This window comes from Nicotiana sylvestris, chromosome 1 (genome assembly GCF_000393655.2).
Source record: "Nicotiana sylvestris chromosome 1, ASM39365v2, whole genome shotgun sequence".
NCBI classification, from domain to species: domain Eukaryota; kingdom Viridiplantae; phylum Streptophyta; class Magnoliopsida; order Solanales; family Solanaceae; genus Nicotiana; species Nicotiana sylvestris.
The window spans coordinates 92,345,639-92,363,868 of NC_091057.1; the positions used below are offsets into that span (position 1 = coordinate 92,345,639).

General features: G+C 36.4%; 4 protein-coding genes across 4 annotated transcripts; 2 read left to right on the forward strand and 2 right to left on the reverse strand.

Annotated features, from left to right (window-relative positions):
* Nucleotides 1–3,829: 3,829 nt before the first annotated feature.
* Nucleotides 3,830–8,692, reverse strand: LOC104247057 (putative Peroxidase 48). Its single transcript, XM_009802992.2, has 4 exons — nt 8,151–8,692; nt 6,873–7,064; nt 4,588–4,753; nt 3,830–4,484 (listed from the first exon to the last, which is right to left on the reverse strand). The coding sequence occupies exons 1-4, from the start codon at nt 8,397–8,399 to the stop codon at nt 4,042–4,044; spliced, it is 1,050 nt and encodes a 349-aa protein (XP_009801294.1). The 5' UTR covers nt 8,400–8,692; the 3' UTR covers nt 3,830–4,041.
* A 478-nt stretch (nt 8,693–9,170) lies between these two features.
* LOC138872209 (uncharacterized) lies at nt 9,171–9,892 on the forward strand. Its single transcript, XM_070150384.1, has 3 exons — nt 9,171–9,206; nt 9,270–9,482; nt 9,827–9,892. Exons 1-3 carry the CDS (start codon nt 9,171–9,173, stop codon nt 9,890–9,892), a joined length of 315 nt encoding a protein of 104 aa, XP_070006485.1.
* A 55-nt stretch (nt 9,893–9,947) lies between these two features.
* Nucleotides 9,948–12,463, forward strand: LOC138872211 (uncharacterized). The gene is made up of 4 exons (XM_070150385.1): nt 9,948–10,251; nt 10,398–10,685; nt 11,289–11,406; nt 12,346–12,463. The coding sequence occupies exons 1-4, from the start codon at nt 9,948–9,950 to the stop codon at nt 12,461–12,463; spliced, it is 828 nt and encodes a 275-aa protein (XP_070006486.1).
* A 112-nt stretch (nt 12,464–12,575) lies between these two features.
* On the reverse strand, nt 12,576–16,290 carry LOC104247056 (pentatricopeptide repeat-containing protein At3g24000, mitochondrial). The gene has a single exon (XM_009802990.2). It carries the CDS (start codon nt 16,147–16,149, stop codon nt 13,048–13,050), a length of 3,102 nt encoding a protein of 1,033 aa, XP_009801292.2. The 5' UTR covers nt 16,150–16,290; the 3' UTR covers nt 12,576–13,047.
* Between the last annotated feature and the right edge of the window lie 1,940 nt (nt 16,291–18,230).

Sequence of the window (18,230 nt, forward strand, 5' to 3'; positions counted from 1 at the left end):
TATCCTCTCAATTTTCTCAGAATATATCTCCATCTACTTTTATGTTTTGCAAGGACGATAAAAAAAACATACGTCAAACAAATTCCAATATCTGACAGTTTCTACCACATCGTGTTTTCACATAGCAAACTTTAATTACTCTTAAGAGATATCAATGTCGACAACAAGAATCATCATCATAATAGCGCAACCAAAATGGATGAAAGTAACATATACTAGGAAAATATATTTATATCTCATGAAAATAAAATTGATAAAAAAAATAAGTCACCCATAATATCCAATCATCTTGACCTTGGCAAACAAGTAACTATACGATAATCCACATTGATCGTTCGACCGGCTTATATTTTATTCATTCATATACAATTACTTATTCAAAATTTTGCTCTAATAATATTGATATTATTTTGAAAATTTGTGTACTACATAACTCGGCATACACGTGCAACGCACGTGTCGAGAGACTAGTATATATATAACAAACAAATACAATAACGTTAAACAAAACAGGCCTGCGTATTTAGGAGATCGATATTTATTGTTGAGTTTGATTCAAAGGCTGAAATGAAAATGAAAATCCTCTTCATCTCTCCTTTCCAAAATTTCTGACTTTCAAGGGTTGTCCATTACCATTCATTCAATATCTATCCCTATAAGTATAAGTATACTAGTTTTAGGGTACGCGCATTGCCCTATATTAATGAATATAAATTTCTTAAAATTACATTGTTAGATAGTACTATGTTAAAATGGATTTAAGTTATAAAGTAAAGTTTAAAAAAAAAAAAATTTCTAAAATTGATGAATATTAAAACGACAAAAGTCCTCGAATTAGAAGCAACAAAGCCGATCCATCATGTTTATATCATAATTTATCGTTGGTACATCACCTTGTGCATGCATTCTTTCATCTCATTCGTTCCGTAAATCCTCCTCAAAATATTACAAAATTCAAGGTATTTGTTCGGTGCAAATTCAACAACACACACAAAAAAAAATACGCAGTAAAATGTATTGGTATGACAAAAATATTTTCTTGGAGCCATTACCTGAAAACAAACTCCAAAAAAATACTTTCTAGAATAGATTAGAAAAGGGAGATAAAACTGTAAGTTTTGAATCTTATATTCTTATCCGATAAAATGTTATGTTCTATTTAAGTTGTAATTTTTAATTATGAATAACTCTACTTTAAATCATTTCGTATAAACATTTATATTTTCATGGACTAATCTCCAACAATGGATGTTATAGTATTCCGTAATCACCGAGTATTTTTTATGAGACTAATAGTCAAGCTTCTAAAATCAGCTTATTTTGAGAAGTGCTTTTTCAAAAGTACTTTTTAAAAAAGTGTTTTTGGTGAGAAGTAGTTTGTGTTTGGCTAATTAATTTGAAAAACACTTTTGAGCAGTAATTAGTGTTTGGCCAAGCTTTTGAAAACTGTTTTCAAGTATATTTTTCTTAAAAGTGCTTCTCAGAAAAGTGCTTTTGGAGAGAAGCTATTTTTTTCTGCTTCTGCTTCTCCTCAAAAACACTTTTTTTTCCTTCCAAAAGCTTGGGCAAACACCTCAATTTTTTAGCAAAATTGCTTTTAGTCAAAAAAAAAAAAAACACTTTTGGCCAAAAAAACCTTGGCCAAACAGGCTATAAGTTGGTGTCGGCATGGACTAATCTTTCAACGGACTAATTAATATTATTAGTCGTATTTTTTTTTTTTTTGGTTTGTAACATCCTTTCTTCAATATGAAATATATTTTTTTTAAGTTTTTTGTAATAAGAAAAGAATTTTATATTAGGTAGAATCTTAGTTGATTTATTTATGAATTCCTACATAATTTCAACAAGGAAAGACGTACCAACTAAAATTTTAGTTAATTTTAAAATTCTAAATATTAGGAATGCAACTTAAATAATTTTATATGTTATCCCATTTCAATTATTACAAATTTTTATCTTTACAAATTATAAATTCTTTACTGTCAATTTTTTTTAAAAATACAAATTTGTTTAAGTATAAAAAAAAATAAAAAAAATCAAAAGTTTTAGTTATTGGGACACATTATTCCTTCAAATTTGATTGCATTGTCATGATCAAAGAATCTGTAATAAATAAGAAAAAGCTACAAAATAATATCTAATCTTAACATACAATTTTTGTTTTTATAGAATTCACGATTTATAGTAAAATCTGACCTCATTGGCTCATAAAAAAAACCTCAAAATATAAGCGTTTCCTGAAGAGCACATAAAAGATCCAAACTAATTATACTGAAAAACAAAATTGTAATAACTGCAAAATCCATAACATCAAGAGAAGAATAAAACTTTAAACTATAAACTATTTATGTGTATCTTGTTAAAGTTGGAATCATAATGAATCCTGTAGCGAACTCTTTAAAAGATGTGTTTTATTTATAAGTGAACTACAATATACAGAGATACAAGGCCATATTTTAAAGTTACTATCTTCACCAATGAACTAAAAACGGACAAAATAGAATAGAATCAGTTGAAATTAATAAAAAAAACATTCGATCTATTTTTTTTTTTAAAAATGTAGAAGAATTAACCAAAATAGCCGACCGCCCAACTGCTTAAACTAAAAATAGCCAATAAATGTATAATATATGCATAACTTATATATTATATGTGTATAATTGTATATAATCAATGTATACTCTATGCTTATGGCTAGAAAATCAATAGAGAACTAATAATACTTTTTTTTTTTAGATATTTGTTAAATTTCGCTCTTTTATTCTGCAGCCGTCCACATAGATTTTGATTAATACTCTTTAAAAAAATGTTGATGGAGAATGTAGAATAATAACTTTATAGAAGTGTTTGGCTTCCCTTTTCTCTAGATGATTATAGCAAATAAGTTCAAATCTCATTAAATCGTAAACTCAGGCGGAATCTCTGTTTACGTCGGCGGAATATTTTACAATTTGACACATTAATTGCAAAACAACTATTTGGGACCTTATGTCGAAAGCAATAAATTAGAATAATTCAAGTTTCCATGTTTAAACACACATAATAATTAACATAAGGTAAGTTTTTTTAATTTCACGTTCTATGTATTTTTTAGTTTTAAATTTTTTTAATTGATTTTAAAGGTCTAAATAATGCAAATAAGGAAAGATTTAATAAACTAAATTTTATTTGATTTCAAAGTCTTAAATATTAGGAAAATTATTAAATGACAATGTTGTCCGATGTAAAATCTAGTTTAAATGACAATGTTGTCCGATGTAAAATCTAGTTTTAAGGGGTATACAAGGCGATATTTCGCTAAGGGCCTTCGTGCTTTTAATATAGTATATAAATATATTAGTATGGTTGGAGCAGCACCGCCTAAGGATTCACATATGGTAAGTTTTGAGTGCGATATCAGATATTTAGAAGGGCTACATCAAAAGTTTCCGAAATTCACATTAGGGTTACGCTGTGCTGCTACTAAATAGGTATTTTTGAAAGGAAAACTAATCCTAGAGAAAGAAAAATATATTTAAAAATTTCAACGTAAGAGCTACGCATAACTCAACAAAAGTAGGCGGTGCCTTTGTTATATATAGCCATATAAGCTAGGCCTAGCCTTCGAATAATTAAGTCCTGGGAGGGAGATGAAGAAACTTTCATACATTGAAGCTATATCTGAGTGGCATGGCAGATTCTTGACAGATGATCATCTATATTTGAATCTGCCATCCTACTCAGATCTGATTTCAATCTATGATTATTGCCTATTGATCCATTACAGGTATGTTTTTATGTTCTTTCTTCAATAATTGTTTTCAAAAATATTAGGATGGTGCAAATCTTGGCTAAAACAGCGCAAACCTTGATCATGATGTTCATAAGTTTAAGATTTCGCAAAATAATTTGTTTATGATGTTCATAACAAATACCGACATCAATTCTTGGTCTAATTACCGTAGAAATAAGGGCCATCATTACGAGTTAAAGAATCTAAGTTTCATACTTTTTCTTCAATAACTGGCACAATGAAAAGTGAATAACTTTGAAGAGCTCTCATTGATTAGAGTTCGGAAGGGAGCAGCTATGCCGGACCTCTCCTTGGGATCCAGTAAGAACACCAAAATCTGATAATTTGGCCATGGCATGAGCAAACTCTGTACGGAACATAGTCCCGTCATCCAAAGCATAATCAATCACCGCTGCTGCAGTCTTTTCATGAGCCATCAACTGTTGATCAGCAAACAATAGCCCTCTTCCTCTCATTAAAGTCTTGTAGTAGTGATTATCAAATGAAGCTCCAACAGCTGACTCACTCAGACTCCTAGCTGTACGTTCATTGAGCATATTGTTGATGGTGCTATTATTTTCTGGACAATCCCGCTTTAACTCTTCAAGGAAGTCAGAAGGAATTGTTGGATCAGGCAAACCTGTCCCCATGAAATTGCTGAGCCTTGGCCGAATGAATTCACATCCAATCTTCCCAATGTTATGTCCCCCTTCAGGTGTAAGGAAAAAAGAACAGAAAATTTCAATAAATGTATATCCCAAAAAATAAGGTGCAGTGTATGCAGACTAATGTAATGGGATCAGAAAGATTACCAAGGAGTGCCACTGTTTCCCTCTCATCAAATCCTCGAAGGGAAAATAGCCTAAGAGTTTCGCTGATATTCCCATTTGGTCGTGGAATTTCAGCCATGGCCTCATCAAAGAATGACTCCTTACTATCCTTTCTGCCCGTTAACACAGGATAATATGGTCCACCAGCCTAAGATGTAGGAAAATAACACGTAATAAGGAAAGATTGCAGAATGTTCGAATTTAAAAAAAAATGGAAGATCAGTGATCCTAATTTCAGGTCTCTATCAAACTCAAGCTTGAAAGCATCAAAAATCAAATTGCTATCTTGAAAGATAATTTGATGAGCCTTTTTGTCTTAAATATTTGATGACCTTGTTTATATTTTGCAATCTTTGGTTTCTGCACTTTATGCTTGAATGCATCTTTCTGGTGTTCAACTTGTACAAAATAACTGTCAGTTTTGAGGCGAACTGTGTTGGGTTTCCTGGTGTAGATTTTAAACTTATACACTATGTCTAAATTTATGGCCGATGACTCCAAAAGTCAGCTGTTTTTCGGTGCATGAAAGTAGTTCTCATCTAAAGTGCTTAAGCATTTGATGTTGACATTGTCTTCTCATTATGTTTACATCAAACTAATAGTTCAACCGTATCATTCTTGAAATATCCAAGAGTATCTACTGCTGTATGGGAACTTATGTAACTCATATTATGCTCAAGCTCTCACCTCGAGCCAATGCAGTTTCGGTGTATCAAAACCTTGTAAGCTTAGGTTGTACTAAATGAACTAGCTTAAGAGTTATAAAAGCTCCTAATTGATCAATTCTTTGCAACCAGCTCACACACTTGTGAAAATAACTTTCTGAATTTCTAGCAGACTTTCTTCCAACAGAAATGGCTCCTCTAAGAATTTCTTTCTCTCCTTCCCACCACACTATCACTGCATCATCTGAATCGCCATAACCATCTTCGACGAGTGGCCTACATCCTTATCAGCTTGAGCAGCGCCTTTGCCTTGTCAAGATTGCAACTGGCAAAACTATGCAATCATTGAAGTGGAAATAAAAATGGGAAGTACGTCTCTAGCTAAGTGGTCACTTCTATACACTATTTTGTATGAGATCGTTTTATCTTTCCTGAGAGGTGGTGGAATGGGTTATAGTTATTTTGTTCAGTCATATCAATAGATTTTGTGGAAAATTCAGTAAAAACTACAGTTAAGAGTAGCATAGCCTCAAAGTCACAGCACCAATATTTCCCAGAAAAATAAAAAGAGCCATAGACTAAAAGGTGAAGGAAAAAAAATCAATAATGAGAGAACAATTACTAAAAAAACAATATCACTAACGAGGAGACAAGCCAACATAATTGTCAATAGTGTCATTTGGACAATATTCTGGAATAACAAAAAGTAAAATAAAAATTAAAGAAGTACTTTTAAAGCAAATTTTGTTCAAAACAAAAATATTTTTGTATAGTTGTAACTTGAGAAGACTTATATTAAAAAGAACAAAGGCACAAAGGAGAAGAAATAGTTTCTTGGGATGAAATATGAGGGTTGCTTTGGCTGTATCTCCAATCTTAGTTACTTTATGGGGGTTGTAACTGCAGCTTCAATTTTTACTACATGCAACATACATTTCTCAATGGTCATTTAGGAAGAAGTAGCTGCACTTATAATATTTTATTAAAATTATATAGCTTTACGAAACTGCTATAAGCTTCTGGGAATTTTTGTTCATAACGAGTTCCTGAATGAAGGTAAGGATTGAATTAACCAGCCAATGGCTAGTGTAGGTATGCATAAGAAAACAAAAAATATATAGACATTCTAATTAAGATAAGATGATTGATGTAGTTTTCATGGCAGTTTTAAAGGAAAGAGATTCGTTTGAGCGAGAAGAGCATTTTCTACATTTTTCTCTCTTAGTGATGGTGGGAGTATGGAAGGTGACAGGCAATAAATGGTAGGTCCAATGGAGCTTATGAAGACATTGATAATAGCCAATTTTGCTCCAAAAGCTAGAAGAAACTTCCCGTGATGAATACTTTCAAATAATTACATATTATTAAAATTGCACTATTAACAAATGATGAAGGTATCAGAAGTATCTGTTATGTACTAGGAACATCTGAATATGCACAAGCACAACAAGATCATTTAACGAAATTAATATGAGGAAACTGGCATACATGCCAGTGAATAAATTACACTTACAAATCAGTATAAGAACAAGAATCTTTTTTAAAAGAAACTTCAGGTAGTTACTACTCCATAAGAAACAAAGAACAAGGCCAGACTCATACCAGAACGATGCCATCTCTCGTTGCAAGGACAAGGATATCAGAACAAGAGACAACCCCAGGGCATGCCTCCTCAATTTCATCCTTTATCATATCGATGAAACTGAACCCTTTAAGTGTCCTATTAGGGATCGCCTCGCGTTCAACAGTCCCATTTTTATTACTGTTAGCAAGCAGAACAGATGCATCACAACCCTAGAATGAACAGAACAAGAATTGTCATAAACGTAAGAACTTACAAAGAAAAGATAAAGATATTATTATCGAATTTTGAATGTTTTCACAAGTGATGTTGGCAGTTGTCAGAGTCTTAGAGTGGCTATTGAGATTTAAGCATAAAAACTTCATTGACATTAAATATTTTTAACTTCTCCTATAAAGTAAAGGGAATACTGAACTCCGTAAGCAAGGCGAGAAAAGTGCTAATGCTGACAAAATATATAGTTAGAATAAGAGTGCACATTTGAAACTCAAAGAGCATCTAACGGTTGAAACCTCCATCCAAATCAAACAACCAAAACGAGGCACAAATATACATGAGAACATACGAAGAATGACAGGCGCATGGCACACAAATTAAGATCAAAAAGCAAATTGAAACGAAAGAAAACATCCACAAATATATTGCAGAAATACAAGCATTAACATCCAATGAATTGTGGACGCGGGCACAAGTACTGATAAAACTACATGTTAAGCATCTACATGCTAGAACTCATTAAGAGCACTTTCTGAAAATAGGAATGACAATAGTAACTGAGTCAGTTGGAACAGTTAAGATCCTTGACTTAGAAAAGACTTAACACCAAGGCACGAGAACACATAAGTTCATATGAAGAATTAAAAGGCCATAATGCAACAAATGATGAATTTCAAGGCTAATTAAAGAAATGTCGGGGGAAATGAAAATGAAGTCACAACCATTACATGCAAAGAAAATATTAGAGTGAGATAAGGCACGAAACAGAATAGGAGTATGATGTACTGGGATCACAATCACTTACAGGGTAGAACCAAGAATAACAGTAAGAAGTGCAAAAACCAGCATTCCTCCCCATCCCCATCTCAATTTCCAACCCCCAAAAAGATGGAAAAGTAAACTAGTGCTAGAACCCACAAAACACCTGATTAATTGACTCTAATGTACAATGCACAAAAAGAAAAACATACATCAAGAATCAGGAAATCGCAACAAAGTAACAAAATGTGGAGCACAAAGAAATTACAGATTAAGAAAAACAAAAACAAATTTGGAGAAAATGAGAGAGTAGGGTACGGTACCCCAATGAAACAATCATGGAAGAGCAGGCGCAAGAGTTGTGCTGGTGCATTGTGTTGCATCGCCACTATTCTGTGCATCGTAGACCATACCATTTCCTCCACATCCCTTTCGCATTGTTCCTCATAATAATTATATCTGAATGGCATGGCAGTAAAAGCGCCACTTTCTGGCATTGTGCCCTGGGCCATCAAAAGGAACGCAACCAAGAATGGCAGAACCGCCATGGAAACCCTGTTCTTGCTCAACATTTTGAATTTTGAGTGGAAAACTCTAAGACTTTAGAGAGAAAGTAGCGAGAGTTTGGGGCAAGCGGTGGTGAAGACTTACACCTGACTTGCCTTCTAATTGTACCTCTACATATATACAGAGTATATTAGCTAGCGCCAGTATTTCACATTAACGTAGTAAGCAAGCGAGGGGGCGGGGGATAATAAAAGGCTTCTCCTCTTCTTCTTCTTCCTCCTTTTTTTTTAGGTGGAGAATAAAAATATTTTAGTCTGTGAGATATTTGTCCAAGTGATAGAGTATTTAAAAATGAAACAATTTTTGGACCCAAAAAAAATTGACTTATAACACTCTAACATTTAATTAATCTTAACAGAATTAATTGTTCAATGTCCATGTCGTAGCTACTATGGTGAATCGGCTCCTTGTTAGTTGTTAGAGTAAATTATATTAATCCATAGTAAGGAGATGTTATGTAACGTGAATGAAGAACAGTAGATATAATACTTAGAAATGGAGAATTATTTTTTATTCAACGAAATTATTATAATCTAATTAAATTGCAATTCTCTATGCAAGGATTGTAGAGTTATCCCGAGTGAGTCCCTCGCGACACAACATAGGCTCTTGATGATGGACGCCGGCATCATAATAAAGAAGAAAAAGTGGGTTATTTGGAGTCGTCCGAGGATCAGGTGGGGAGCTTTGTCGAAAGATAAAGCGCAGGTGTTGGAGAGGAAGTTGATGGATATGGGGCCTGAAAGAGTAGTGAGGACGCGAGAAGCATGTGGACAATGACGGCGAACTGTATTAGGGAGGCCACGAAGAAGGTGTTAGGGGTCTCAAAGGGCTACTCTAGGGGGCACAGAGGGGACTGGTGGTATAATGAATAGGTTCAAAGAAAAGTGGAGGCCAAGAAAGCGGCATGCTTGAAGTTAGTGGAGAGCTCAGATGAGGAGGAGAGAAGAGCGAACAGAGAAGGGTACAAGAAGGCTAGGAAAGAGGCGAAACTAGCGGTCACAAAGGACAAAAATGCAATGTTTGGTGGCTTGTATGAAGAATTAGGGGATAAAGGCGGGGACAAGAAGTTATTTCGGCTGGCCAAGGTGAGAGAGAGAAAGGCACGTGATTTGGATCAAGTGAGGTGCATCAAGGACGAGGATGGCAAAATTTTAATGGATGAGGCTCAGATTAAGCAGAGATGGCAGACTCACTTTCACAAACTTCTTAACGAGGAGGGGACAGAGATATTGTGTTGGGCGATTTGGAGCACTCCGAGAGTCGCCGTGATTTTGGGTATTGTATTTAAGGTCGATGGGTCGTGGGGGGCTATGTGTAAGAAGAGCAGGGGCAGAGCGACTGGGCCAGATGAAATTCCGGTTGAGTTTTGGAGGTATGTGGGTAGAGAGGGCGTAGAGTGGTTGTCGGGATTGTTTAACGTTATTTTTAGGACGAAGAAGATGCCAGAGGAATGGAGATGGAGTACGATGATTCCGTTGTACAAGAACAAAGGTGATATCTAGAGTTGCAACAAATATAGGGGTATTAAGTTGCTTAGTCATGCTATGAAAATGTGGGAGAGGGTGGTGGAAGCGGGGGTGAGGAGGTCAGTGTCTACATCAGAGAACCAATTCAGGTTCATGCTTGGCCGTTCAACTATGGAAGCTATCCATCACATCAGGAGGTTAGTGGAACAGTACAGGGATAGGAAGAAGGATTTACACATGGTGTTTATTGACATAGAGAAAACGTACGACAAGATCCCAAGAGAGGTTCTTTGGAGGTGTTTGGAGGCTAAAGGTGTTCTGGTAGCATACATTAGAGTGATTAAGGACATGTATGATGGAGCTAAGACTCGGGTTAGGACAATGGGAGGTGACTCGGAGTATTTTCCGGTAGTTATGGGGTTGCACCAAGGATCAGTGCTGAGTCCTTTCCACTATTTGCCCTGGCGATGGATGCGCTAACACACCATATTCAGGGAGAGGTGTCATGCTGTATGTTATTTGCTAATGATATAGTCCTGATTGATGAGACGCGAGGCAGTGTCGGCAAGTTCAAGATGAGGGGGACTAAGACAGAATACTTGGAGTGCAAGTTCAGTGACGTAACGGAGGAAACGGACAGTGACGTGAAGCTTAATTCACAAGTCATCCCCAAGAAAGGGAGTTTTAAGTATCTTGGGTCTATTATCCAGGGGAACAGGGAGATTGACAAGGATGTCACACACCACATAGGGGCGGGATGGATGAAATGGAGGTTAGCATCTGGCGTCTTGTATGGCAAAAAGGTGCCACTAGAACTTAAAGGCAAGTTGTATAGAGCGGTGGTTAGACCGGCTATGTTGTATGGGGCAAAATGTTAGCCAGTCAAGAACTCTCATATCCAAAAGATGAATGTAACATAAATGAGGATGTTTGAGGTGAATGTGCGGGCATACTAGATTGGATAAGATTAGGAATGAAGATATTCTGGCTAAGGTGAGGGTGGCGCACATAGATGAAAAAATGCGGGAGACGAGGCTTAGATGGTTCGGGCACGTGCAGAGGAGAAGCCTTGACGCTCCGGTTAGGAGGTGCGAGCGGTTGGCTTTGTCAAGTGTGAGAAGAGATAGAGGGCGACCTAAGAAATATTGGGGAGAGGTGATCAGGCAAGACATGGCGCAACTCTAGCTCACCGAGGACATAATCTTAGATAGGCAGGCTTGGAGCGCGAGCATTAGGGTCGTAGATTAGTAGGTAGTTGAGCATTTTTCTTCCCTGTTGAGGGTGTTAGGCTAGTTTGTAGTGTATTGCTTTAGATTATTAGTGGTACTTGTTGTGTTTGTATTGTTTTCTGCTCCGATTGCCTAGTACCTTCCCATTATTTTGATTATTGATATTGCTTTTTCCATTTATTTTTCTGATTCTTAGGTTGCTGGCATTGTCTTCTTGACATATATGGTTGTTATTGTTCTATTGCCTCTTTTTCATCTCCTTGTGCTGAGGGTCTTTCGGAAACAACCTCTCTATCCTCCGGGGCAGGGGTAAGGTATGCGTACACACTACCCTCTCCAGACCCCATACGTGGGATTATACTGGGTTGTTGTTGTTGTTGTTGTTGTTGTTGTTGTTGTAATTAAATAGCAATTCTAAGCAAGTAAGGATGACAGAGTGAGATTCAGTAACCGAATTACCGGAATAAGCTTGAATGCTTGATATATCAGTTTTGGTTATAATAACAGAAGAAACAATCCTTTTGTTATAATAACAGAAGCAATCCTTATGTAGATATCTATTGGCTTTATGCTTTTGTGGAATAAGCTAGACTTTCTGTATGTCTTGGAGGTGTAATCTTTATGGATGGTAAAAACGTTGTGATCTTGATTTTTTGAGCTTTTTTTTCCTCTCAAGACAGTGTATATTCTCATCCACTAGCTTTAGCATTATGCTGAATAGCTGATGTTCATGTCTATGCGGAAATTTCATTGCTTGGATCTTCATTAGATATTCACTACTATAAGACTTCAATGAGAGACGTTTTGTGTTCCCTGTTCAAGCAACAACTCTCTTGCTCGGACCCTAAAAAAAGTTGCCGCACCTGTATCGGATCCTCCAAAAATACATAACTTTTGGAGGATAAATACACGTGACCATATTTTTAAAGAGATGGAGCAATCATAAAACCGCAGTTAAAGAGAATAGAGTCCAGCCACGAAAGCTTTGAAGCGAATTTGCTTTGAGCAAAAGCCTATGTGATACTGTGGTCTTACAATCTTCAACTTTTGAACAGGGACTGTTTAGGACAGATTTTGCTCATGCAATGGCTAAAATGTCAAATTTTTATTTTACTTTGAATAAACCCCACGAAATTTTATAATGAAATATGCTACCCTTCAAATTATTCAAAAAAAAGTTAGGTACAAAAACTTGACTCATATCGTGGATGATAAAATCTACTCCTATTTAGAATTCAATGTTGTGTGTGCAGAGGAGAAATCCAAAATCAGAAGATCATACTGGTCTATTTCTATAGCTTAATTGGAGCTTTTTCCCTTCTTTTTAAGAGGCCATTGCTAACAACTAACAAGGCACAACTTGTCATTTAGGAATGTGTTGGATTTCTAGCCCTACCCTAATTCAAACATACAATTTGGTACGATAAAGAAAAGTGGAATTTTGATATGTGATGCTGACTTACACTATAGCACCAGAAAGTAATTTGCACCTTGTATTTGCGCCAAATCAAACATTTTAACCTCAAAAGTTACAAATTAAAATAAAATACATATTACTTAACCATGGTTAAACAAAAATGTTTGTAAAGAGACGTATACATTTTATATTCATTCATTTGGTGTCAACATTGGGCGGACATAATCTTTTGTATAGATTGAAGTATTAAAAGTTGTCATATAGCAGAATGATTCTCTGTGCGGTTCTCCAAAATCCCATCATTTCTCCTCATAGAAACCATCTTCACAGGTTCTTATAGATATAGGAGGAAATTTCTTTCACAGTTTCAGGGACAGTCTCTAGCAAGAATAAAAAGGAATATACAGAAATTGCCATGAAAGTTCATTTCCTGCTCGACACAATCGGGCTGGTGCTCCCTTCCAAGAGCTAAGTAGAGTGCCCAGTCAACAATACCAGTCAAATCCTTAAAATTTATCACAGATTACCAACACCATTATCACCAGTAATCGCCACAAGAACATTGGCCACCACTAAAATGGTGAAACCGATAAGGATCCCTCAATATGATTTCCCTCCTAATAATGCTGCTTACGAACTTGAAAACTGAATGGCAATCGCCACAGACTCTAAGGTTCTTAAATATTCGAAGAGTTGAACCTTCAGGAGTACTAATCAAACCGTATGCTAGTGCAAGTCTTTCACTATGCATCCATAAATTGTGCTCTTTCTGTTCTTCATCCGTGTCATGCAATGCAAAGCTTATATCAGCAATATAACCGGCCTCCTGAATCTTTTTTCTCAGTTCTGTCAACTTCCTGTATATTTTCTCTGACTTCGGGTGAGACAAGTCTCCGATCCCAAAGGTGCATATTTGGTTCTTTAACTTGACCCAACTGCAAGCAAGCTGCTTTTTCACTTTATGCAATTCCATTTCAGCTCTCACATTCTGAACGTCCTGCCATCTCCCCGAAGTTGCACACATATTTGAATAAAGAACATAAGCTGAGTCATCCGATGGGTTAGATTTTAGAAGATTTTCGGCTGCTACCTTTCCTAGTTCTGTATTTCCATGCATCCTGCATGCTGCCAACAAGCTTCTCCAAACAAAGTCGTTTGGTGGCACTGGCATTTCTTTAATAAAAGCAATGGCTTCAGGGAACCTTCCAGATCTTCCAAGAAGGTCTACTACGCAAACACAGTGCTCTATGCCAGCCAGGACTCCAAATTCAGAAGTCATAGAAGCAAAATATCTCAGACCGTCATCTACTAGACCACCATGACTACAGGCTGATAGAAGAGAGACAAAAGTCACATGGTCTGGCTTTGAACCTTGCTTTACCATATCGTGAAAAGTATCTCTAGCTTTCTGGAACAATCCATGTCTGGCAAAAACAGATATTAATACATTCCAAGATAATCTTGCACGCATATTTGGTTCGGGGAATATTTTCAGAACATCATTCATTTCACCACATTTCCCATACATATCCATTGTAGCATTTCCAACAAACGAATTTGAGTCAAACCCAAGTTTAGTAGCTAAACAGTGAATCTGTTGACCCTCTTCCAAGGATGCCAAGTTTGCTGCGGCTGAAAGTGCAGCAGAGAGGCTGAATTGGTCAAACTCCAGTTTTTCCCTTTGCATCTGCAGAAGAAGTTTCAACGCTTCCTCCCAGAGACCAAGACGAGCATTGGCAGCAAGCATAGCATTCCAGGTCACTGATGTCTTATTTAGTAGTGCATCAAAGATAAGATTACTTGAATCGAGATCGCCACAGTCCGCATACATAGTGATGAGAGAGTTCCTGACGTATTCATTTGTCTCAAAACCAGTCAGAATTATATGTCCATGCAACGGCTTGCCATAGTTCAGCAGATCAGTTTCAGTTGAGCAAGAACCAAGAACATTAATCAAAGTAATGTAATTTGGAGAATTCTCTTCCTCTCTCATTGACTTAAAATTTCTCACTGCCTCAAGTGTGTCCTTATTATCTGCATAGCCACCAATTAATGCATTCCAAGTGACTAATTCCTTGTCAGGCATTTTTTGAAATACCTTTTTAGCCTCCCACATCATACTACACTTCCCATACATGGTGACTAATGCATTGCCAACTATTAAATTGTTATGGAGCCCATGAACAATTACAAGAGCATGAACAGTTTTTCCTTCATCAAGCAATTGACCATCTGAACACGCAGCCAAAGCACTAGCGAAAGTCACATAGTTAACTGTTCTTTGCAAGTGAAGCAGTTCAGCGAACACTTCCAAAGCTTTGAAGTACTTACCTGTTAAAACATAACCAGCCATCATGGAGTTCCACGAAATCACATCCTTTGCTGGCATGGCAAAGAACAAACTTTCAGCATCTTTGGGCCTCGAAGCCTCCAAATACATGGAGAGAAGAGTATTACACACACAAATATTAGAATCCCATCCCGATTTCAACGACAAACCATGAACACCTCTGCCTAAGTTTAGACAATCAATAGTTCCACAAACAGACAACAATGCAGAAAGTGTAGTTGAATTGACATCATCATGAACATGACGCATTTCAGAAAAGGAGCTGAACACTTTCTCGTACAATTGGTTATACGCTAGTGCTGAAATAATCGAATTCCATGATATAGTGTCACGGTCAATCATGGCCTCAAAGATATAAGAGGTATCTTCAATGCAACCAGAACTACCAAACATCGAAATAAGAGAATTTGATACAGAAACATTGTCTTGGAATCCAGACTTTACAACCTGACCTAGCATTTGATGACCCAAAAAATCATCATCAAGAGCTATGCAAGAACTAATAACAGCAGTACATGTGTTTTCATTACCAGACACCTCTTCATGTCTCATTCTTCGGTACAGATCTATCACCACCTCTGGGTAACCATTATCTGAATATGCAACCATCAAGGAAGTCCAAGTAACAACATTCCTTTCAGGCATTTCCTCAAACAGTGTTTTAGCACTACAAGGTAGTCCATATACACCATAAAAATGGAGAAAAGAAGTTCCCACAAAAACATCATTCAACAAACCATATTTCATAACCAATCCATGAATTTGAAATCCTTCCAAAACCATATTTTCCAATCTACTGAATGCAGTCAACAAGCTAGCTATAAAATACCCATTTGGTTGAATTCCAAAACCCCACATTTCAACAAAAAGAATTACAGCATCCAAGTAAAGACCCATCCTAACATACCCAGATATCATATTATTCCAAGACGCCCCATTTCTCTCGGGCATTAAATCGAACACGTGACGAGCACCTTCAATGTTCCCAAATTTCGAATACATACCGATCAAAGTGTTGTAATGGAAAATGCTCAAATGGGGTTCTTCCTTTAGACAAACTGCATGAACTGCCCTTCCAACAATTTGTTGGGTGATTTTGGAGAAGCCCTTTTGATGAAACCCAGAGATTTCTGGTTCTTGGTGGTGCTGTAGGCATTGAAAGGGGCGGTTTGTGGGCTGCTGTTGTCTGCATTGGACTGAGATTGTGCTGAAGTAAATGTTGAAAGCGCAGAGCTTGTTGTGAAGGCAAGTGTGTCTGGTTCTAATATGATAGAGCAATATAGCACTCATAAAATCAGCCGGAGAAACAAAGCTGCAGTATTATTTCAAACTTTGGGTTGCAACTTCAGTTGCCAAAATAGTACTCTACATGAAAGTTCAAAATCAAAAGTGATTGATGCCGCCAGATTTTTCCTTTGTCTGTGTAAAACATATTTGAAGCAAAGCAATTTAAGGTTTTTAATGAGAAATAAAACATGTGATAGACGTGTAAATATTATAGTACTACTCCCTCTCTTTCAATTTAGATGAGTTAATTTTAAAAAAAAAAAAAACTTTTAAAATTTATGATTGTATACGGTTAAAATCGGGTGAGCCCGATTTTACTGATTTATCGAGACCGGTGTGAAGGATCGAAGATCGATCCGTAATAGATCTAATCGAGGCACGAGGACAAGGTACTGAGTTCAAAGATTCGAGGTACCTGTCAAGATCGAGACCGGTAGTGATTGAGACCGAATAAGACAAACATCGTAGCATAATAACAGAAAGGCGAGATATCTGTTACCGGTCAAAGATCATGGCAGAGATCTCGGAACGGATCAAATCAAGGACAGTTAATTAGCTAATCATGGGATTTCCTTCTGTAATTAGAGTTATACCATAATCAGAATTCATCTACTATATAAAGAGGAGTTCCAATCATTTGTAAGGTACTTGGATTCACACATATCAAAGCAATATAACACTTTCTCTTTAGCTCATATTCTTGTTCATCAGCTTGTTATATTTTTAAATGTTCTTGCACCAATCAGTTCGAGGGTATTCAAGCTCGAGGGTTGAATTCCATTCAAGCACTGATTTACTTTATCTTATTATCAATTTTCATTATTAATCTTCATATTCATCAATTGGTATTAGGTGAAAACACGTATCCTTAAAACCACATTATAAGTTTAGTTGTTATCCAATTTTTAAGGTAAACAGTTTGGCGCCCACTGTGGGGCTAAGGATAATAGTGTTTGCCTGGTATTAATTCTCATAACACACACTGCTTTACACTTGTTCTCATAAGTGTGATGACCCAAAATGTCATCTTTAATTTAAATAATTATCTCAGTATTTTAAGACCTTGAAAAGCGCTATCAATAAATCCTCAACTTGCGTGCGCAGTCCGTATAATTTTCCGGAAGGTTCTTATGTGAAAAATGGATTAAATCGTGAACTAGAGCTTTAAAACTCAACTGAGTTGACTTCGGTCAATATTTTGGGCAAACGAACCCGGATAAAAGTTTTGACCATTCTGGTAGTTCCGTATCATGATTTGGGACTTGGTCATATGCCCGAACTCGAATTTGGAGGTCCTTAGATCAAATTATCGCCATTTAACGAAACTTAAAAATCTAAGGTTAAAGATTTCTTAAGTTTGACAAGAGATTTGACTTTTTGATATCGGGCTCGGAATCCAGTTCTGAAAATTTTCATAACTTTGTTATGTCATTTATGACTTGTGTGCAAAATTTGAAGTCAATCAGACTTGATTTGATAGGTTTTTGCATCGAATATAGAAGTTGGACGTTCTTAGTTTCATTAGGCTTGAATTGGGGTGTGATTCACGGTTTTAGCATTATTTGATGTGATTTGAGGTTTCGACTAAGTTCGTATGATGTTTTTAGAACTTGTTGGTATATTTTGTTGAGGTCCCAAGGACCTGGGGTGGATTTCAGAAGGTTAACGGATCAATTCGGACTTGAATTTAGCTACTGAAATTTTCTGGGCAGCTTCTACATTTTTCGCACGTGTGAACAATGACCGCACATGCGTGAACAGTATCCGTATACAGTATCAGCATACAGTATCCGTAAACAGTATCCGTATATAGTAGAAGTGTATAGTATCTGTGAACATTATCTGTGAACAGTATCACGCGTGAACAGTAACCCGAAAAATTTCTGGACAGAATGTAACTTCTGAAAATGGGACTTCGTCCATTTTCCATTTTTACCAAATTGGAGCTCGGGGAGAGGCGATTTTCGGGAGATTTTCAGAGAAAACAACGGGGTAAGTGTTCTTAACTTAATTTTGGTTAGATTACCCAAATCTATTACTAGTTTTGGCATTTAATTGGTGATTTTAGTTGAGAAAATTTTGAA